We start from the raw sequence: 22,581 nt of genomic DNA, 5'->3' as shown, positions 1-22,581 counted from the left end.
CCAATTTTGCTGGCAAGCCTGGTATGTGGCACTTTATCACACTCTTTTAGAAGTCCATGTACACTGCATCAACCACATTACCCTCATCAACCCTCTCTGTAACCTCATCAAAAAACTCAAGCAAGTTAGTTAAATACAATTTGCCCTTAACAAATCCCTGCTGGCTTTTGTTAATTAATCCACATTTGTCCAAGTGAACGTTCATTTTGTCCCAGATTATCATTTTAATATGTTTTCCCACCAAAGTTAAACTGACTGGCCTGTAGTTTCTGGGCTTTTGAACAAAAGTTTAACATTTGTAGTTCTCCAGTCTTCTGGCACCACCCCGTTTCTCAGTAGGACTGGAGAATTACGGCCAGTGCCTCCCCAATTTCCACCCCTACTTCCCTCGGATGCATTTAATCCTGTCTGGGTGACTTATCAACTTGAAGTCCAGCCAGCCTTTCTAATCCTCCTCTATCAATTGTTAGCCCATCCAGTGTCTCAACGACCTCTTTCACGTTGACCTGGACAGCATCTTCTTCCTTGTTAAAGCCAGATGCAAAATACTCATTTAGTACCTCAGCCATGCCCTCTGCCTCCATGCGTAAACCCCCTTTTTGGTCCCGAATCAGCTTCAGTCCTCCTTTTACCACCCATTTTACTACTTATATGCATGTAGAAGACTTTTGGGTTTCTTTTTGTGTTAGTTGTCATGCACACCCTTTTGCTGCTTCATCTTACTTGCCATCTCTTACATCATCCAACAAGCTCTGACTTTGTTTATCCAACCTTTCCCCTTCATGGGATAAAGAACTTCTGTCAGAATCACTTTTGGATGTATTAGTGACATTATATTTATGGCCCTTACTTTTGGTCTCCCCTACAAGTTGAAACATTTTCGCCAATTCTGCACTATCAAACCCTTTCATTCTCTTAAAGGCCTCTAACAGATCATGCTGCAGCTTTCTCTTTACTGGAGAAATGAGCACGAGCATGTTCGGTCTATCCTGATAGTAATAACCTCTAAGTTCTGTGAATACTTTGGCACCTTTTCAAATGCCTTGATATCCTTTTACAATATGGAGACCAGAACTATTCACAGTACTCCAAGTGTAGTCTAATCAAATTCTATATAAATTCTATCCCTCTAGAAATGAACTCCAGTGCTTGGTTTCCTGCTCTTAATGACATTAACCTGCATGCTTATTTTTAGTGATGTGTATCTGTACACCGAGATTCCTTTGCTTCACGACACCATTCAGACTCCTGTTTTCCAAGCAGTATGTGGCTTCCTTAATCTTATCAAATGCAGCACCTTACTTATCTATATTATCTATTGAAATTAATTTGCCAATTACATGCCATTCTCCAAGGTGATTAATGTCTTCTCGTATTTTATTGCACTCTTCCTCTGTAATAACTAAACCCCAATTTGGTGCTTCACAAATTCTGAAATTGCACTCGAGTCCCAAGTCCAAATCATTAATGTAAATAATAAGCAACAATGGTCCCAGCACCACTCCCTCTAACACTAGTGCTGAAATCAATCCTCTGTTCCACTAAATTTGAGTTTTCACCACAACAATTCCTGCTCCAATCAAGTCAAACTGCTCTGCCTTATTCACCCAACTACTCTTGCTCCACCCACTTAATGAACCATCACAATTCATAGCACCGAGACAGGTGAATGGCTATGTCCACATTCAGAACGTGAGCTTCCGCATACTCCCTGAACATGAATCATTGCAATCCATTTACAATTTTTCAAAAGCGGGACGCTCCTAAATTAAATGATGTATTTTGTCGATAACTTTGATATGGATAAATGTTCACTGAACAGCCTAAGCATGTTTACTGTACTTCTCATTTATACAAAGACAACAGAAATTAGGTGCCCTATTTTCAAGTCATGTTTTCAAATATAATCCCAATTACTACTTACATTCTGTTTCTTCTTGTCTTGCAGAAGTGCCACATAACGCAGAGCTATCTTGGTCAGTGTAGTTGCAAGGGCACCAGCCACAAAGAAATCCCCATCCAGCAGGAATCCACGCAAAGGTGGTCTTAAAGAAAGTAGGTTAAGTTTCTTTAAAATTCTGCTATGATGCCAAAACCATCAAGAAAAGCAGTGTGGATGTATTCGCTCATCGTTGTGCCATATATCATTGTTCACTTTTTATATCCCTTGTACTATTCAAACAGATGATCGTTCAACATAAAATTCTGACAGACTGATAACGAAGATAAATATCTTGAATTCAGTAGTACCTCGAAAATGACCTTTGCTACCTTCAAAACATATATATATTTCAGCAAAATGCCCACTTAGTATTAAGTTAAAATGCCAACCAGGAAGTATCCATTCAACAAATGTATGTGTATACTACAAGCCATTAAGGAAATGCAGTAGTAAAATATAAAAACAATTCTCCATCATCTTCTACGAACTATTAGTCCTGAATATTAAATTCTGTTTTTTTCCCCGAGCTTGGGTCACAAACATCTCAACTGCGAGCACCTGTTGCTTTAAAAAAAAATAAAACTGTTTGTAACCTCAAGTACAATCAGGAAATCAATTCTAAAAAAAATGAATACAATAATTCAATGTAAAATTCCTAACAACTGTTTTCAAGAAGTTTGATGCTAAATGTTCATGTGCATCATTAACTGCATCTTCAGCACCTCCTCTACTATGGAACTGAATTCACTCTATGGGACACGAGAAGCTGAAAAGAGACATTCTACGTTGATACTACCCAATGGCACAAAGGAAAGATGAAGTGCTCAATAGGGAAACCACCCACATGGGTCAGACTAGAACTACAGTATGCACATGTTCATATTGCTAGGTTTTATTTGTTTGTGTCCTAATACTGAAATTGTTCTTCTGGGAAGGAGGCTATCATTAGGTTCAACCCCAAAATCAGTATTTGTCTCTATCTTTTTAGCAACACAGCATTTTTTACATCCAGTTGGAAAAATTCTAAATTTACCTATCTTCTTCCTTTTTGGAAGGTCTTGTGCTAAGGGCGCTCTGAGTTGCATACGTCCCCATCTCCGTCACAAGTTTTTGTGTTGGAATCACCTGAACATCGTCATCAATCTTCAGCTCACCAGTTTCTTTCTTTATCTCAGACTCAACTATTGGAATCTATCAACACAGGAGTCAGGGAAATACCAAGTACAGCATTTATGATTTTCATATTCTTACACAACAATTCAATCAAATCAATTTGGCATTTTTTGCATGATCCAGTTTGTTTTGATAGCACGGCAAGAATCATATTTTCAGTTGTACTGAAGATTAACATTCTTAAGGTTACTTTCTTCAATATCAGCTTCTCCCCCATGAAACATTAGAACCATAATTTTTTACGGATGTTGGGTGAAATTTCTTAAAGCAGTTCCACTATGTACCATAGAATGGCATGTCTGGTATAATTAAAATTTAACTTACTAATCAGTACAAGTTATTTTATACATTAATACACAACTTAGAGCATTTCAGTAGATTTTGTTAGTTTTAAATTGCTGATTACAAACATTACTTAATGATTCAGAGACTGGGTGTGGTGAAGTAAACCATTCCTGCCTGGTAGATTCACACATCCGTGTTTAGCACTTCAGGCTGAGAAAACTAGGAAACGAAACACTAAGGACTGTGCTGCATTTTTAGCAGAGACCTGGTTGTGAGCATCCTGTTGATTCTCTTATCTATGGAATGGAGCGAAGAAATTGGGGAAGTGGGGAGGGGGGGGGTGCGTGGGAAAAGAAAAATACAAGTATTCCATACACACCTCACCCAAGGACCGACGAACCTCAGTCATTACACTCTGAATGTCATCCTTGGAGCTACAGTATTCTCCCAAAATCCAGAGAGCTCCCCTGTATATCCTGCGACAAACAAAAAGACAGTACATAAAATGCATCAAAGACTATAAGGTACTGTGTTGAGGTTAGATCTGATCGAATTCTCAGGATTATTTGATGATGAATGCTACTTCTCTTGAGCAGAAAATCTGGTATTACTTTTATGCTTACAATCAACTGAAGATTATTTTGTGCGTGAACCAAAACTAAATTTGCTAACTTAAATCAGAAAATAAACTGAAGTCAAAACCTAATTGGCAGCACTGAGGAAAGGATCAACATGAACAGCAATGAAAATATCTCAGATTCAAACAGTGTTGGAATGTTAAGCTTTTCTGATCTTGGCAAATGGTTACACTGACTGCTGGTTTCTGTTTCCATTATTCCAAATTAAACAATTTTAATTCATTGGAAATCATCATGTTTCTGTAAGTTTGCTGAGTAGTACTTGTAAAAGTGAATGGAGCAACCTTTTCCCTAACCACAATTGCCATATCACTAGGTCCTGCAACTGGCACATTTCACACTCTAGCTATGATCTAAAGATCCCCTAACACCAAAATACTTGTATGACTGTGATGAAGTTAGTTCCAAGATGAACTGAACAAGGAAGAATAAACTGAAGCATATTAAAGCTGTCCAACTTCTCTATTTCCCATTGACAATTTCACACAGGTTGACAGGATTTGGAACATCAAGTCCCCAAATGAAAAAACCAGCAGCAGACAGCACAACAAGCCCAACACACAACTTCATGCTTTTTAAAACCGGTAGTGAACACACACACACACACATATATATCATTAATTCAAGCCTGGTGACATAGGTGTAGGATGTGAGAGATACCCTTTATCCTTTTTGCAGGGTCAGCCATGGCTCAGTTGGCAGCACTGTTGCCTATCAATCACAAGGTTTCCTGCTTCAAGTCTCACTCCAGGGCTTGAGCGCAAAAAAAAAAATCAAGGCTGATAATCCAGTACAGTACTGAGGGAGTGCTGCACTGTCGGAGGTTCTGTCTTTCGGATTAGATGTTAAACTGAGGGCCCTTTCTGCCCTCTCAGGTGATGTAAAAGATCTTATGGCAGTATTTCAAAGAGAAGGGGAGTTATCCCTGGTGTCCTGGCCAATATTTATCCCTCAACCAACGTCACAAAAACAAATTATTTTCATATTGCTGTTTGTGGGAGTTTGCTGTGCGTGTATTGGCTGCCGTATTTCCTACATTATAACAGTGGCTACACTTCAAAAGTACTTTATTGGCTGTAAAGCGCTTTGAGACGTCCAATGGTCATGAAAACTGCGACATAAATGCAAGTTTTTTTTCAAGATTCTACACAAGATTATCCTCTCCTATTGAATGCAGCAAATCAAAGATTACACTTCTGTCCAACCACATCTTAAACAATTTGTAAATACACTATACATGAAAAATTAGTTCATACTCTAAGAATAAAATTAAAATTTTACAAAATGAAAAGCAAGCTCACAATTCCAAAGATTCTTTTGCAGATAAGCTGCAGGGTCTAGAATGCTTTTTGTCCTTACTTGACAGATTTGATAGCATGGAACACTTCCAACATTTTCTCAATGATGACTGGCCGAAGGCTATCAAAAGTCTGAATAGCTTCTCGCACAAACTCCAGAACATCAGCAGCAGCTGCTTCATTACTGTCACTGAGGAATTCCATCAGCTGTGGGGAGATCATGCAGATATTGTTAATACAGCTAAAAACAAATGCACATGTACCTGCAGCATTCAACAAATATAGCTGCAAACCAATTGTTGTTAGTTACAAATGCATACAATAGTAACTGCTGTTATACCGTCAGAAATGTCTATGCCTCTTCCCAACAATCACTGATGGTTTGGCCACAACTGGAATATCACATCCAGTTCTGGTCAACAAACTTTAGAAAGGATATGAGGGTCCTTGAAAGGGTGCAGAGATTTACCAGAATGGTTCCAGGAATGAGGGGGTTTAACTACAAGGGTGGGTTGGAAAAGCTGGGGTTGTTCTCCTTGGAGGAAAGGAGATTGAGGGGAAATTTGATAGATGTGTCCAAGATTGTGACAGGTTTGGATAGAGTAGACCAAAAAAAGGCTGTTCCCATTAGCTGATGGTACAAGCACTAGGGGACACAGCTTTAATGTTTTGGTCAAGAAATGCACGGAAGATGTGAGAACTAACATTTGTAAGCAGCGAGTGGTAATGACCTAGAACTCGCTGCCAACAAGGGTGTTGGAAGCACAGAATGTAGAATTAAATCGATTCGCAGAGGCTTCAATTTTCCTTTATTTTGCAACAGATCTTCCTTCTCGTCTCCTGTATCAAGGTAGAACAAGCTGTCATCTATCATTTCAAAAGGAAACTGAATGGGGCACTTGAGGGAAATAAACCTGCAGGGCCACAGGGATAGAGTGGGGGAAGGGCACTGATTGGATTGCTCTAGAGAGCTGGCATGGACTCGATGGGCTGAATGTCCTCCTCCTGTTATGACTCTATGATATAATCAAAAGGACTCGTTGCTCTCGCTCTTGCAATTATTTACACCTGAATAGAAGGACCCAATGGGACTATCAAGTAATATTTAGTGGTTAAATCTAAATTCAGAGTAGCAACAGAAGCAGACACCCATGAGCCTGCAGGCCAACAAGATACACATCACCATGACTTCATTAAAGACCAGCGACGAATAAGTGTAGGATACATGCTTTCACACAACTTGTTGCATTCCTTGCATAAAAAAGACTGTCACAGCACAGCCTCAAAAAACAAGAGTTCGTCGATATTGCCACAGTTGTAAATACAACACTTAAAACAGAATTGAAACCCAAAGACCAAAACAGGACTGAGCATGAACTCTGTACTGTGTCATGCTAGGCCCCCACCTGCCAAGAATGAGGCACATTAATTTTGTTATAAAAATAGATATTAAACTGTTACTGGAGTGAAGAAAGAACTTGTTAAACAGATCAGCCGTGGCTGGAAAATATATTTGCATATTAACAGACGGTGATTGGAAGGACAAAGGACCATTCCCTGGCACATTCAACCCACAATGGACCTTGATCACCAGGTTTTGTGTATAAGAGTGGCATTCCAGAGACTGCTAAGGTGATACAATCCAAGATGTGGTCAGACCAGTTAGTCACATGACTAACCTGCTTGGCAACCTGGGTTTTTCCTGAATTGTACAAACAGTTTGAGGAAAAAGTCTGTTTGCTCCTGCACTGAGAAGATCTCTCCTGTCTGCTCCCATCTCTTTCTCACTGAAGACACATAAACCCTGAGAGAGAAAAGTCTCCTACATCAAACAAGGTTGAAGAAGAATACAGGGCCCCAACGACAATCAAGGACTCTACAGTGAGTTCAAAGAACGGTAACAACTCTTCAGATATTGCCTCAAACTTTTCCACTTTATTTCTTCTGCTCTTTTCTGAGTCTACTTACGTGTGTATCGTGTACGCATGCTAGCGTGGGCGCGTCGTGTAACCGTAGGCGTCAACCAAATCAGAGTTTAAGTTTAATAAATTTCAACTTTTTTTCTTTAAACCAAAGAAAGCCTGTTTGTGCTGGTTTCTTTGCATTATAATTGGAAAGTGGTGAACAAGGATTTACCAAGGGGGAGCTAAAAACAGTGTGTTTAAAATTAAAACCCTGTTACAGTAAGACCAGGTGAAAGGGAACCCTAGACCTCTTCCTCACCTGGTCGTAACTGTGTCGAAGTAGCAGACCTCAGCAGGCTGATCGAACAGTAATATCTGGACTTAGGGAGAGCACAAGAAAAAATCAGCCAAGTTTCCTGTTCTTGACAGATACTGAGCCAATTGCACAGTATGTGGACACTGAAGATGACAAGATGAGGCTTGCCTGTAACGTCCTCACTTCTTACCATTACATGCTGAAGACTGCTGGTTAACACTCACTGTCTAGGCTCACACATGAAATATAATCATTTGCATGAGGTACCGGAGGGTCTAAGTATCTCTGCAACTGCATCCCAGCACAAGTCAAAACCTGCAAGACAGAAGTGGAAAGAAAATAAATAAATTATGCTCACTTACCACTGGGATAACATTTCCGGCCATGTCTGGAAAACGGACACTGCACGAATGTAATGTTCTGACGAGAAGCTGTCGGTACTTGTCTGTGTCTTCATGTTCTGATACATTATTGGTTTTAATGACTTCCTTCTTTAAAACTATGACAAGCTGTGGGGCACAAATATTTAGTGAACTTGTCAAATACAGTTTGACATTAGAAACCAACAATAAATGAAATTATTCAGGTGCAAGGAGGCCATACCTCTTCAACGTTACGAGAAGAGACAAGATCCAGTGCCAACTGCAATGTCTTCTTGCGTACCTCCAAATCTGGAGTGGTCAGAACTCGCAGAACATCCATTACCAAATCCTGGAAAGGACATTTTTGAACTCTGATTTATGCAGAAAAAATTTATTATATCTTGATTTTAAAATTCCCAAACCTCTACCTTCCTTATTCAGAGAAGATGAGAGTCATTAATCCCCTTAACGTCAGCTGGATGTTTTATTTTAATTTTCTTTCCAAAAGGATACAGGTTAGGACTAATTCATTAGGCACCAAAATGTGCAGTGTTCTATCTATATATCCAATTAATTATCAGCAACTTTATCTAAATGAAATAGTCAAGTTCCAATTCAAAAACAAGCAATCATACAAAGGTGGAGTAAAAACAGCAAGTGCTGGAAATACTCAGCAGGTCAGGCAGCATCTGTGGGGAGAGAAGCGGAGTTAACTTTTCAGGTCTGTGACCTTTCATCAGAACTGATTCAGATGAAAGGTCACAGACCTGAAACGTTAACTTTGCTTCTCTCCACAGATGCTGCCTGACCTGCTGAGTATTTCCAGCACTTTCTGTTTTTATTTCAGATTTCCAGCATCCGCAGCATTTTGCTTTTATTTTAGTACAAAGGTGGAACTTCAAAAAAATACACTGCATGGCTGGAAGTTATCAAGCCTTCATTTTAGGAGCTTTTGTTCTTTCTGGATGATGAAAAAAAGGAGAAATTTCACATGTGATACTGTACATTCAAAATTTAATACTGCACCTTCAAAAATAATAGCTTTAAATGGGATACAATTGTTACCTGCCTTTCTCAACTATTATCCTGTTCTTTCCTCACACATTTATTATGTTTTCCTTTTGCTAACATTTTGGATTCTAAGTTCCCATTGCTCCTGGCTCTTTATTCTCTCCTCATAATAATAACCCTACATACTTGTTACCATCTCAGTAAATCTCTCTTGTACCATCTCCAGGAGATGAAGACCTTGACCTCCTTACCAAAATAGATGCCAAAACTGGCAACGATCTTCTAACTGCAGTCTGACCAAACTCTTGTAAGTTTGGCACTGGTCCTTTGCTTTTGCACTTTATTTATAAAACTAAAAGAATCCATCTTTTGTTTGAAAACATCGTGCTGTCACGCAAAGCATTTGTGCATCTAAACACAGAATACAAGTTGACTATTCCGCTCCTTGAGTGTATTGTCCCAATTCCCTGTTTTGATTTTCTCAACCAACAAAAATTTATCCATCTATGAACACTTCAACTGGCACCCTCTGCTTTTCTACTCCTTTTTAAGGTTCTGACCAGTTATTTCACACTCAATTTGCATCGCCTCACATTTCTCAAGAGCAAAATAAAAAGGAGAGAAGCAAAAGAGAGTGGGGGTGAGCGAAAGGGTGGACATGCACATGAAGGTGCACAAGACAGCACAAGAATGAGAGAAAGAGAAAGGAAACAATAGGTAGGTTTGAACATAATGGATCTTGTTCAGAGTGTTCAAGGCAAAAAAAATTACACAATAGTCACAATTCCAGGTCACCAATTCTGGGTTTATTACCTGCAGCACCCTCTCATGTGTAGGATGCTCCCTCAGCTCAATCAGGCGATCTAGAACAATTAGCTTCACATTGTTATCACTCTCTTTAATAATCAAATCAATGTAGCACTGTGCAGCAGCCTAGAGAAAGACAAAGTAAATAACCATTTAATTTTTATTTCAAAAGTATATGTTGAAACGCATCTGTCACATGCAAACATCTATATTGCATTTCCAAAAATTAGTCTATGTACAAATATACATATTGACTGGAAAATAGTTTTGTAGACTGGAAAGTGTCAGGCCAGGTAACATACAGCTGACTCTAGCCAGCAGGAAAATACATTATTTATGCGTCGGTCCTTATAAAATAGCATATTCTCTGACACTAGATATCTGGACGTTGTTTGAATATTCATGGATGTGTTCAAGAACTGTGCTTTTATCAAAGTTTTGATGCTGGTTCCTAAAGTCATGGCTAAACTTTGGCACAGACAGGAACAAAGAGCCTTCCTAGAATTGATTTTTTTTGTTGACAAGTACATGCATTTTTTATTTTAAATATTCATCTCTGATTCACTGGAAATATTACACAATTGCTACTCTGGAATAAAATTAGTTGTATCAATATAGAATTTTAACTTTCACAAGTTCTGGATTTCATAGTCTTTATTTTCTACCATAATACCAGTGTTTTAAAAGTTTCTAGCAAATACATCATAAAATACCTTAATGGCTGTTGGAGCACTTGAGAGTGTAACTAAAGTACCAGCAGCTTCATATTTTACTGCAGGGCTTGAGGATTGGAGTAAGTTGTAGATGCAGCGGATAAATCGGGCTCTTTCTGTTGGATTGGCATGGCACACCTAACGAAACAGATATGGTTAATTCAAGGAATATTCAATTAAGTGTCAAGTTCCTCCCATTTATTTTAATGCACACTTTCTTGCACATCATATTTTTAAACAGTCAAGTGACAAACACTTCCAAGTTTCCAAATAAATTTGAGGATGCAAAGACAGAAACTGCATATTAAAGATAATATCACTCCAGAAGTAGAAACTTAGCCAGTCTGAAAATGAAATATTGGTGTCACCTAGCAACACATAATTGCCAAGCAGTTTATAATGCTCTTCAGCACCAAGGTGAAAATGATCAAAAATCAACTATGTCTTATCTAACAAGACCAATTCTACCATCCTGTTTAGGGTACCCTTACATCGCGCACACAGAGTGAGTGAAGCGGAATTTTTGTCACTTCACCTTATAAATCAGCTCAACTATAACCAGCTGCAGTATGTCTCCAAAAGTATGAACTTGATCAATACACGTACTCAGGTAATCCAGAGCTCGGTCCTAGAGAATTAAGAAACAATATTTAATTATCTTGAAATTGTAATTTCTAATCTGGATCTGTTAACAAGTTTTGCAAATAAATTCATCATTTACAGGTCCCTTGTCCAAACAATTTTAAAAAGAGAGATAAAGAAAAAGATTTCTTTGAAACAAAACACAAATGACCAAACCTCCACTTTTTCATACTAAAAGAAAGTGCACAAGATTCAGAATAAGGTTTCCAAGAATTACTGAAATAAGGAAATCAAGTCAGGATTAGGAACATGGGAGCAGGAGTAGGCAATTCAGCCCTTGGGCCTGTCCCAACACCATTCATTTAAATAAAAGCAAAATACTGCGGATGCTGGAAATCTGAAACAAAAACAAGAAATGCTGGAATCACTCAGCAGGTCTGGCAGCATCTGTGGAAAGAGAAGCAGAGTTAACGTTTCAGGTCAGTGAACCTTCTTCGGAACTGACAAATATTAGAAAAGTCACAGATTATAAGCAAGTGAGGTGGGGGTGGGGCAAGAGATAACAAAGGAGAAGGTGCAGATTGGACCAGGCCACATAGCTGACCAAAAGGTCACGGAGCAAAGGTAAACAATATGTTAATGGTGTGTTGAAAGACAAAGCATTAGTACAGATTAGGTGTGAATACACTGAATATTGAACAGCAGCAAGTGCAAACCTGAAAAAAAACCTGAAAAAAACAGTGGGTAAGCAAACTGAACAAACTAAGATGAAATGAAATAAATGCAAAAAAAGATTGTAAAAAATGTAAAAAGGAATGTAAAAAAAAGGAAGAAAAAATAACTAAAAATGAAAGTAAAATGGGGGGCTGTCATGCTCTGAAATTATTGAACTCAATGTTCAGTCCGGCAGGCTGTAGTGTGCCTAACCATTCATTTAAATCTTGGCTGAAACATACCTCAACTCCATTTACTGACTTTGCTGCTTTCAAATCCCCCAATAACCTCAGCTAACAAAAATGTAGCAGCCTCAGTTGAGCTCATCAGCTCTTATGTTCTGAGCTTTGCATCCAAGACCCTGGTGGATTTTCTCCTCTTCGCTTCCCGACAAAATGAAGCTTGCTATAAATCTCACATTTCTCAGGGATTTTCAATTAACATGGGTTGAAAAAGATTATACGGCATTCTGTGGCTATAATGAAGCTGACAGACTTTAAAGTTCCTGATCAAAATTTGTAAAGGATGCAAACGTTTTACCTGATCTGCATGAATTAGCATCATGAAAGCATTCCGTTTACAACTTGCATCTTTTTCATTCACCAAGAAATCATGGATCAACTCGGGAGCATCAGGAATAAGATTCTCAAAATTCCTACAAACAGTAAAAACATTTTTAAAAATTACCCTGAAATATGCTGATAGTAATCTGGTTACTGCTTTTTGAAATTTAAAAAAAACATTGCAGATGTTCATGCTCAACATTTTGTGGAGTTCTCTTTTAGGATCAAATCAGATCTTGAGCCTAAAATTTTAATTTACTGTTTCTGTAAAAACTATCAGAAGCACTTAGTAAGCAATTCCTTGATCTGAATGCTTAACATTTAACTTTATGTCTTTGAATCAACTAAATTTCAACAGACGCTCATAATCAGTCTAAACTGCTTGACTAACTTGTCTTATAGGTATTGTGAATGTAATCAGTTATATTTCAGTGCCCACTATAACACCCAAAGGCAGATATCTTCAGCTCTTTGTTCAATCTTTTGTTATATTGTATTCTTAAAGAATTATAACATGGTTGGCGAACAGAAAAATAGAAGTAGGGTGGGAAGGAAAAAAATGACTGATTGCTTTAAAATTGCTCTTCAGAAATCAGTTTCCATAGTCCAGGTCTCCCACAGCCAGCAGACCAATGAAAGGAAAATGTCAAATTTTACTGGACTGAATTCCCCTTTTCCCTCTCTCCATCGACACCTCACAGACTTTGGTCTTACCACCTGCCGTCAAGCTAACTGCCCAGTAAAAGCACTGCATTGGCAGTAGCACTTGCCATCGTGGAAACTAGCTGCTTGACTTGCAGTGTAAATATAGGACAGCAGCATTCTTCAACCACTCTTTCAAGACCTGGCCTGTAGAATAAAAGGCTCCTTAAAGTACTTTCAAAACTAATTGCTCTCTCAAACTGTATAGTGTTACTGCATTCCTACCCACGAAAAAGTATACACTAGTGTAAATGAGAAAACAGCTTAGCATCACAGGAAAACTGCAGGATCTGAAATGCCCAGTTTCGTCCAAAGCTGTTGATCTAAGCAAGTGACAAGATGCTGACCAAAGTGACAAAACACACATCAAATACTTGTTAACAGTTGGATCAGGAAAGAGGTCAATCATCCTCAATTCAGCAGAAGTCACCAAGAGAGTAATCCAGTGAATCACGTAGATAACAAGTCCTTCCTAGTTTGACACATTACACGTAAAGTCCCCTTAATTGTTGCTTCTAACCTGAATAGGCGTGAATACTTCCTCTTAGGGAAGAGAATCAACATTTATAAAATAAGCTAAGTGCAGTATATTGCACACTGAAAGTATTCAACGTACTCTGTCCAATCCAATTCCTCAAGTGATATGCCCAATGTATGACAAGTACTTGTTTCCATTAGCCATCAAGTTCCATAGTATATTCCAAGTAAATAAAACGATCACCACTCAAACATAATTACTTGATCAATGTGTTCCCAGCCCAATCAATAAAGAAGCAGTGCTGGATCTAATTTTGGGGAATAAAGTGGGGCAAGTACAGCATGTTTCAGTGGGGGAGCATTTGGCAACAGTGATCATAATATCATAAGGTTTAGAATAGTTTTGGAAAGATCAATCAAACATAAAAATGCTCAACTGGAGGAAGACCAACTTCAGTGAGTTGCAATAGGATCTGATCCACAGAGATTGGCATCATAAATGGGCAGGCAAAACAGAAACTGAAAGACACGGATTAATCAAAGACGGCTGGCATGAATTTGTTAAGGCAAGATCGTGCATGACGAACATGATTGAATTTTGAGCTAACAAGGAAGGGTGGTGATCAGGGGAGTGCATTTGAAGTAGTCTATTTGTAGTTTAGCAAGGCTTTTGATAAGGTCCGACATGGCAGACTGGTCACAAAAGTCAAAACCTATGGGATCAAAGCAAGTTGGATCCAAAATTAGTTCAGAGGCAGGAAGCAAAGGGTAAAGGTCGATGAGTATTTGTGACTTTTTCTTTTATTTATTTCATGGGATGTCGACATCACTGGCAAGGCCAGCATTTGTTGCCCATCCTTAATTACCCTTCAGAAGATGGTGGTGTGCTGCGCTCTTGAACTGCTGCAGTTCACGTGGTGCAGGTACACAGAGTGCGATTAGGGAGGGAGTGACAGGATTTTGATCTAGCGACAGCGAAGGAACGGTGAAATATTTCCAAGTAAGGATAGTGCGTGGCTTGAAGGGGAACTTGCAGGTGGTGGTGCTCCCACGCATCTGCTGCCCTTGTCCATCGAGAAAGAAAACGTTGTGTGTTTGGATGGTGCTGTCCAAGGAGATTTGGTGAGTTGCTGCAGTGCATCTTGTAGACGGTACACACTGTTGCCACTGTGCGTCAGTGGTGGAGGCAGTGAATGTTTAAGGTGGTGGATGGGATGCCAGTCAAGGATGATAGATGAGGGTCGTGCAGTTGATGTGGTCTAATAGATTTAGCAAGGCTTTTGACAAGGTCCCACACGGCAGACTAGTTAAAAAGAAAGTCCCATGGGATCCAGAGAAATGCAGCAAGGTGGATACAAAATTGGCTCAGTGGCAGAAAATAAAGTTTAATCGTTGACGGGTGTTTTAGCGACTGGAGGGCTGTTTCCAGTGGCGTTCCGCAGGGCTCAGTACTGGGGAAACTGCTTTTTGTGGTATATATTAACGATTTGGATATAAATGTAGGGGACATGATCAAGAAGTTTGCCGACGACACAAAGATTGGCCTTGTGGTAGATAGTGAGGATAGCTGTAGGCTGCAGGAAGATATTGATGGTCTGGTCAGATGGGCAGAAAAGTGACAAATGGAATTCAACCTGGACAAGTGTGAGGTGGTCAAACAAGGCAAAGGAATACACATTTAATGGGAAAATACTGAGAAGTGTAGAGGAAGTGAGGGACCTTGGAGCGAATGTCCACAGATCCCTGAAGGGAGCAGGACAGGTCAATAAGGTGGTTAAGAAGGCATATGGAATCCTTTTCTTTATTAGCCGAGGTATAGAATATAAGAGCAGGGAGCTTATGCTGGAACTGTATATCTCATTGGTTCAGCCACAACACGAGTACTGTGCACAGTTCTGGTCACCTCATTACAGAAAGGATGTAATTGCACTAGAGGGTACAGAGGAGATTTACAAGGATGTTGCCAGGACTGGAAAAATGCAGCAATGAGGAAAGATTGGATAGGCTGGTGTTGTTCTCCTTGAAACAAAGAAGGCTGAGGGTAGATCTGATTGAAATGTACAAAACTGTGAGGGGCCTGGATAGAGTGGAGGTGAAGGGTCTATTCACCTTAGCAGAGAGGTCAGTGACTAAAGGGCATTTAAAGCGATTGGTAGAAAAATTAGAGGGGAGATGAGGAAAAACTTTTTCACCCAGAGGGGTCTAGAACTCACTGCCTGAAAGGATAGTTGAGGCAGAAACCCTCAACTTATTCAAAATGAGTCTGGATATGCACCTCCAGTGCCATAATCTGCAGGCTACAGACCAAATGCTAGAAGGTAAGATTAGAATAGGTGGATCATTTTCGGGCAGCACAGATACGATGGGCCAACTGGCCTCTTTCTATGCCTTAAACTTTCTAATATTCAATGAAACATGGCAGATGAAATGTAACCAAGAGATGTGTGAAGTGATACATTTTTGCAGAAAGATAGAGCAGCAATATGAACTAAATGGTTTAGTTTTAAGTGGGTTGCAGGAACAGAGAAACCCAAGGGGGTATACACAAAACTTTGAAGGTGGCAGGTCAAGTTGCGGAGGCTGTTAAACCAGCATATGGGATCTGTAGCTTTATTCATAGAGGCACGGCGTACAAAAGCTAAACTTTTATAAAAATAAGTGGTTAGGCTTCAGCTCGAGTACTTTGTTCAATTCTGGGTATCACACTTCAGAAAAGTAGTCAAGGCGTTACAGGAGAGATTTACTAGAATGATACAGGGATGAGGGACTTCATTTATGTAGAAAGATTGGAGATATCGGGATTCTTCTCCTCAGAGCAGAGAAGGTTAAGAGGAGATTTGATAGAGGTGTTCAAAATCATCAACAGTTTTGATAGAATAAATAAGGAGAAACTGTTTACAGTAACAAAAGGGTTATTAACTGGAGGACACAGATTTAAGTTGTACAAAAGAACCAGGGAGGACATGAGGAAATTTTTTTTTTGCAACAAAAATACAAAGCCATCTGTTATGATCTGTAACGCAATGCCTGAAAATGTGGTGGAATCAGAACCAATTGCAATTTTCAAAATGTAATTGGTTAAGTGGGGAAGGGAAATATTTACACGGCTATCGGGACAAAGAGTTGGGTAGGGGTGCAGCAGTTGGTAGTGGCAGTGGTTGGATAGCTCTACTAGAGATAGCTAGCACAGGTACTAAAGGCCAAATTGCCTCCTCCTTTACTTTTTCATTCGATGACAGTACCTGTAGATGGTGTAGATAGCCAGCACAGCATTTCTGCGTACGTAACTGTGCCGATGTTCCAGGCAGGCACGTATGGCTGGCATCAGCGGTTCTAAAAGCTCCGGCTCCTTCAGCTTGCACAAAAAACGGAGTGTGGATCCTCGAATAAACTCATTTGGATGTTGCAGGTCCTGAGAAAATTCAAAGAGAATCTTATGAGTACTTGTTATGCTCCAGACAGCATATATATTCACTTTTTCTCCAAACACACATGGGCCTGGAATTTCTGCTCGGTTGCACTGGTATTTCCAGTGCCATTCACCCGAAATAGGCTAAACTAGCCCAAAAGAAAGATAGAGGGATCGCAAGCACAAATTATGGCCAGTGTAAATCAAGTCTCTGTTCTCTTTTGCACTAATTTATACCAACATCTTGCTAGAATCTAGCCCCGATGATAAGGCCGGCCGTACCCCCAAGATCAAAATAATCACCAGTGTGTTGCAGGCTTTTTGAAGAGTTTCATAAAATTATGCTGTGTTTTTGTTTCAACACGGCGCACTAAGAGACAAGTTAATTTTTTTCAGTTATATGGCATTGACTACTGTACACCAAAATAGTTTAATTTAGTTTAGAGATACAGCACTGGAACAGGCCCTACGGCCCACCGAGTCTGTGCCGACCATCAACCACCCATTTATATTAATGCTACACTAATCCCATATTCCTACCACATCCCCACCTGTCCCTATATTTCCCTACCACCTACCTACACTAGGGGCAATTGCTAATGGCCAACTTACCTATCAACCTGCAAGTCTTTGGCATGTGGGAGGAAACCCACGCAAACACAGGGAGAACTTACAAACTCCACACAGGCAGTACCCAGAATTGAACCCGGGTCACTGGAGCTGTGAGGCTGCGGTGCTAACCACTGAGCCACCCATATAACTAGTAAATGGTTCTCTACTGTTGATTAAAGTCATTTTAAGTTTTTTTAAATTGCGTTACTCACAGGTGGTGGACTAAACACTGATTAAAAATGCGTTGTGATAAACTCATTTTCAGCTATAAATTTCTTCACATTTTAAAATAGTGCCCACTTGCGCTGGTTCATGGCAGATTTTAAGTTTGACTATATGCAAATGAATGAGCAGAAACTTGCCCTAAAAAACTACTTCAGCAAATCACCGCAAATGAGTGAATTTGCGCCCAGATCGCTGATGGCACACAAAGTAGAAACACTTGGTCTAGCATTTTATCGCCAATACTCATCAATCTTAGGCTTTTCTAAAATTGCACAATTAAACCAAGAAGATTGAACGTCCAATTTCCTTAACAGACAAATAAAAACATTTTCACAAAGAAAAAATTATTTTAGGGAGCCATTCTCCAAGCATCAAGAAGATTTCAATCTCTCTCTCTGGTGAAAAGTTAATTCGGGCTCCAGAGCTGAAAAGGCAGTGTTTTAACCTGATTCTCCATCCAAGATGGTTTTAGTCTGAAATTAAATAGCTACTTTTGAATGAATCAGCATTTGAAATGTGCATCTATGTTTCAATAGTCATTTTTAATTTACATTTTATATTTAGTCTGTTCTTGTTAATTTTAAGTCACTTCATTCAAATTAAAGTAGGACTAAGAGGAAGAGCAGGCAGGGAGATGTTGCTGAGCACAGCGGGACTGGTGGTCTGAAGTGCATTTGTTTCAATGCGAGAAGTATAACAGGTAAGGCAGATGAACTTAGAGCTTGGATTAGTACTTGGAAATATGTTGTTGTTGCTATTACAGAGACTTGGTTGAGGGAAGGGCAGGATTGGCAGCTAAAAGTTCCAGGCTTTAGAAGCTTCAGGCGGGATAGAGGGGGATGTAAAAGGGGTGGGGGAGTTGTATTACTGGTTAAGGAGAAGATCATAGCTGTACTGCGGGAGGACACCTCAGAGAGGTCATGCAGCGAGGCAATATGGGTGGAGCTCAGGAATAGGAAGGGTGCAGTCACGACGTTGGGGGTTTACTACAGGCCTCCCAACAGCCAGCGGGAGGTAGAGGAGCAGATATGTAGACAGATTTTGGAAAGATGTAAAGGTAACAGGGTTGTAGTGGTGGGTGATTTTATATTGACTGGGACTCACTTAGTGCTAGGGGCAGATGGGGCAGAATTTGTCAGGAGCATCCAGGAGGGCTTCTTGAAACAGTATGTAGATAGTCCAACTAGGGATGGGGCCATTCTGGACCTGGTATTGGGGAATGAGCCCGGCCAGGTGGTCGAAGTTTCAGTGGGGGAGCATTTCGGGAGCAGTGACCATAATTCCATAAGGTTTAAGGTACTTGTGGATAAGGATAAGAGTAGTCCTCGGGTGAAGGTGCTAAATTGGGGGAAGGCTAATTATAACAATATTAGGCAGGAACTGAAGAATTTAGATTGGGGGCGGCTGTTTGAGGGTAAATCAACATCTGACATGTGGGAGTCTTGCAAATGTCAGCTGATTAGAATCCAGGACCAGCATGTTCCTGTGAGGAAGAAAGACAAGTTTGGCAAGTTTCGGGAAGCTTGGATAACACGGGATATTGTGAGTCTAGTCAAAAAGAAAAAGGAAGCATTTCTAAGGGCTGGAAGGCTAGGAACAGATGAAGCACTTGAGGAATATAAAGACAGTAGGAAGGAGCGTAAGAAAGGAGTTAGGAGGGCTAAAAGGGGTCATGAAAAGTCATTGGCAAACAGGATTAAGGAAAATCCCAAGGCTTTTTATCCATATATAAAGAGCAAGAGGGTAACCAGGGAAAGGGTTGGCCCACTCAAGGACAGAGATGGGAATCTATGCGTGGAGCCAGAGGAAATGGGTGAGGTGCTAAATGAGTACTTCCCATCAGTATTCACCAAGGAGAAGGACTTGGTGGATGATGAGCCTAGGGAAGGGAGTGCAGATAGTCTCAGTCATCTCATTATCAATAAGGAGGAGGTGTTGGGTGTCTTGCAAAGCATTAAGGTAGATAAGTCCCCAGGGCCTGATGGGATCTACCCTAAAATACTGAGGGAGGCAAGGGAAGAAATTGCTGGGGCCTTGACAGAAATCTTTTAGTTTTAGAGATACAGCACTGAAACAGGCCCTTCGGCCCACTGAGTCTGTGCCGACCATCAACCACCCATTTATACTCATCCTACACTAATCCCATATTCCTACCACATCCCCACCTGTCCCTATATTTCCCTACCACCTACCTATACTAGGGGCAATTTATAATGGCCAATTTACCTACCAACCTGCAAGTCTTTTGGCTTGTGGGAGGAAACCGGAGCACCCGGAGGAAACCCACGCAGACACAGGGAGAACTTGCAAACTCTACACAGGCAGTACCCAGAATTGAACCCGGGTCGCTTGTGCTGTGAGGCTGCGGTGCTAACGACTGCGCTACTGTGCCGCCCTAACTGTGCATCCTCATTGGCTACAAGTGAGGTCCCAGAGGACTGGAGAATAGCCAATGTTGTTCCTTTGTTTAAGAAGGGTGGTAAGGATAATCCAGGAAATTATAGGCCGGTGAACCTTACATCAGTGGTAGGGAAACTACTAGAGAGGATTCTTCGGGACAGGATTTACTCCCATTTGGAAACAAACAAACTTATTAGCGAGAGACAGCATGGTTTTGTGAAGGGGAGAGCGTGTCTTACTAAATTGATTGAGTTTTTTGAGGAAGTGACGAAGATGATTGATGAGGGAAGGGCGGTGGATGGTGTCTATATGGACTTTAGTAAAGCCTTTGACAAGGTCCCGCATGGCAGACTGATACAAAAGGTGAAGTCTCACGGGATCAGAGGTGAGCTGGCAAGATGGATACAGAACTGGCTCAGTCACAGAAGACAGAGGGTAACAGTGGATGGGTGTTTTTCTGAATGGAGGGATGTGACTAGTGGTGTTCCGCAGGGATCAGTGCTGGGACCTTTGCTGTTTGTCGTATATATAAATGATTTGAAGGAAAATGTAGCTGGTCTGATTAGTAAGTTTGCGGACGACACAAAGGTTGGTGGAGTTGCGGATAATGATGAGGATTGTCAGAGGATACAGCAGGATATAGATCGGTTGGAGACTTGGGCGGAGAAATGGCAGATGGAGTTTAATCTGGACAAGTGTGAGGTAATGCATTTTGAAAGGTCTAATGCAGGTGGGAGGTATATAGTAAATGGCAGAACCCTTAGGAGTATTGACAGGCAGAGAGATCTGGGCGTACAGGTCCACAGGTCACTGAAAGTGGCAACGCAGGTGGATAAGGTAGTCAAGAAGGCATACGGCATGCTTGCCTTCATCGGTCGGGGCATAGAGTATAAAAATTGGCAAGTCATGTTGCAGCTGTACAGAACCTTAGAATATTGCGTGCAATTCTGGTCGCCACACTACCAGAAGGACGTGGAGGCTTTGGAGAGGGAACAGAGGAGGTTTACCAGGATGTTGCCTGGTTTGGAGGGCATTAGGTATGAGGAAAGGTTGGAAAAACTCGGATTGTTTTCACTGGAACAACGGAGGTGGAGGGGCGACATGATAGAGGTTTACAAAGTTATGAGCGGCTTGGACAGAGTGGATAGTCAGAAGCTTTTTCCCAGGGTGGAAGAGTCAGTTACTAGGGGACATCGGTTTAAGGTGCAAGCGGCAAAGTTTAGAGGGGATGTGCGAGGCAAGTATTTTTTAAACACAGAGGGTGATGAGTGCCTGGAACTTGCTGCCAGGGGAGGTGGTGGAAGCAGATACGATAGCGACGTTTAAGAGACATCTTGACAAATATATGAATAGGAAGGGAATATGGGCCCCGGAAGTGCAGAAGGTGTTTGTTTCGGCAGGCATCAAGATCAGCGCAGGCTTGGAGGGCCGAATGGCTTGTTCCTGTGCTGTACTGTTCTTTGTTCTTTAGCACTAAAATAGCATTTGTGCTGTTATTTCAATACTTCAACTCAAGTTACTGGGTAACGCAAAAAATTCTGTAAACGTGACTTTCAAATTAATAAGAGCAAACTGCATTTCATAACACTCAACTCTTCCTTTTTCAAACTTGCTTTTGCAAGACTAAGCATTGCTTTTTGAAAAGAGTCTGTTGTAGAAGTGTCACGCAAATGCTGTGAAACTATTTTATTACCTGTCAATCTTGAAAAAACATTTTCAATGAAGAAGTTTTTGGTAAAAACATTTTTTTGAGAAGACTGCGACAGGAGATATATGGCAGAAACAAAACGATGCATTCAAGGGTTCAGTATTAAAATTGATCCAGTACTGAAAACATTTTTCAATTATTAACATATTCAAGTCACAAACTTTCCTTTACCTTTCTGTATGCATCACACACGAGAATCATCTCCTGCAGCAACTTTCCATCAGGGGTAGTTTTAGGGACAATCTCCCAGAAGACAAGAAGCAACTTTTTGATTGTGTGATCCTGCAGTGGCAACACAAACCGAATGATGGTCATCAGGAGCCCTGGAAGCTTCTCTCCATTCAGAATCATGATGATCACCTTCTTCAATGCATCAGTCTTAGTCTTCACATCTCCCTTTTCTGGAGTGGGGGTGTGGGAGAAAAGAGACTATGAGATATCATTTAGAATCATAGAATGATACAGTACAGGTGGATGTTATTCAGTCCATTATGTCTGTGCCAGCTCTTTGAATGAGCTTTACTTTTAGTCCCACTCCTTCCCCAAAGACCTGTATATTCTTCCCCCATACTATTTATCCAACTTCTTTTTGAAAGTTATTCATGCACCTGCTTCCACCACCTTTTCAAGTAGTGCATTCCAGATCATAACAATGCTCTGCTTATAAACATTTCATTACATCACCTCTGGTCCTTTTGAAACCATAAAATTAAAAGGCTAAAACTGCTCATGGTGCAACA

At 40.4% G+C, this 22,581-nt stretch overlaps 1 protein-coding gene across 2 annotated transcripts in view; it reads right to left on the bottom strand.

The window, feature by feature from the left end:
- The window catches only part of copb1 (COPI coat complex subunit beta 1), a 79,123-nt gene that overhangs the window by 36,423 nt on the left and 20,119 nt on the right, over positions 1-22,581 (bottom strand). For both annotated transcript variants that reach the window (XM_068046312.1, XM_068046313.1), the window contains exons 3-14: positions 22,013-22,242; positions 16,730-16,899; positions 12,286-12,400; positions 10,985-11,077; positions 10,450-10,587; positions 9,743-9,862; positions 8,160-8,267; positions 7,919-8,065; positions 5,398-5,543; positions 3,780-3,876; positions 2,976-3,133; positions 1,925-2,045 (exon numbers count right to left, since the gene is read on the bottom strand). In XM_068046312.1, the coding sequence (XP_067902413.1) occupies positions 1,925-2,045; positions 2,976-3,133; positions 3,780-3,876; positions 5,398-5,543; positions 7,919-8,065; positions 8,160-8,267; positions 9,743-9,862; positions 10,450-10,587; positions 10,985-11,077; positions 12,286-12,400; positions 16,730-16,899; positions 22,013-22,242 (1,643 nt within the window). The remainder of the gene's footprint in view (positions 1-1,924; positions 2,046-2,975; positions 3,134-3,779; positions 3,877-5,397; positions 5,544-7,918; positions 8,066-8,159; positions 8,268-9,742; positions 9,863-10,449; positions 10,588-10,984; positions 11,078-12,285; positions 12,401-16,729; positions 16,900-22,012; positions 22,243-22,581) is intronic.

Source organism: Heterodontus francisci, chromosome 14, assembly GCF_036365525.1.
Source record: "Heterodontus francisci isolate sHetFra1 chromosome 14, sHetFra1.hap1, whole genome shotgun sequence".
NCBI classification, from domain to species: Eukaryota; Metazoa; Chordata; class Chondrichthyes; order Heterodontiformes; family Heterodontidae; genus Heterodontus; species Heterodontus francisci.
Note: the sequence above shows the minus strand (reverse complement) of the source record. Positions and strands in the feature narration are given on the sequence as shown.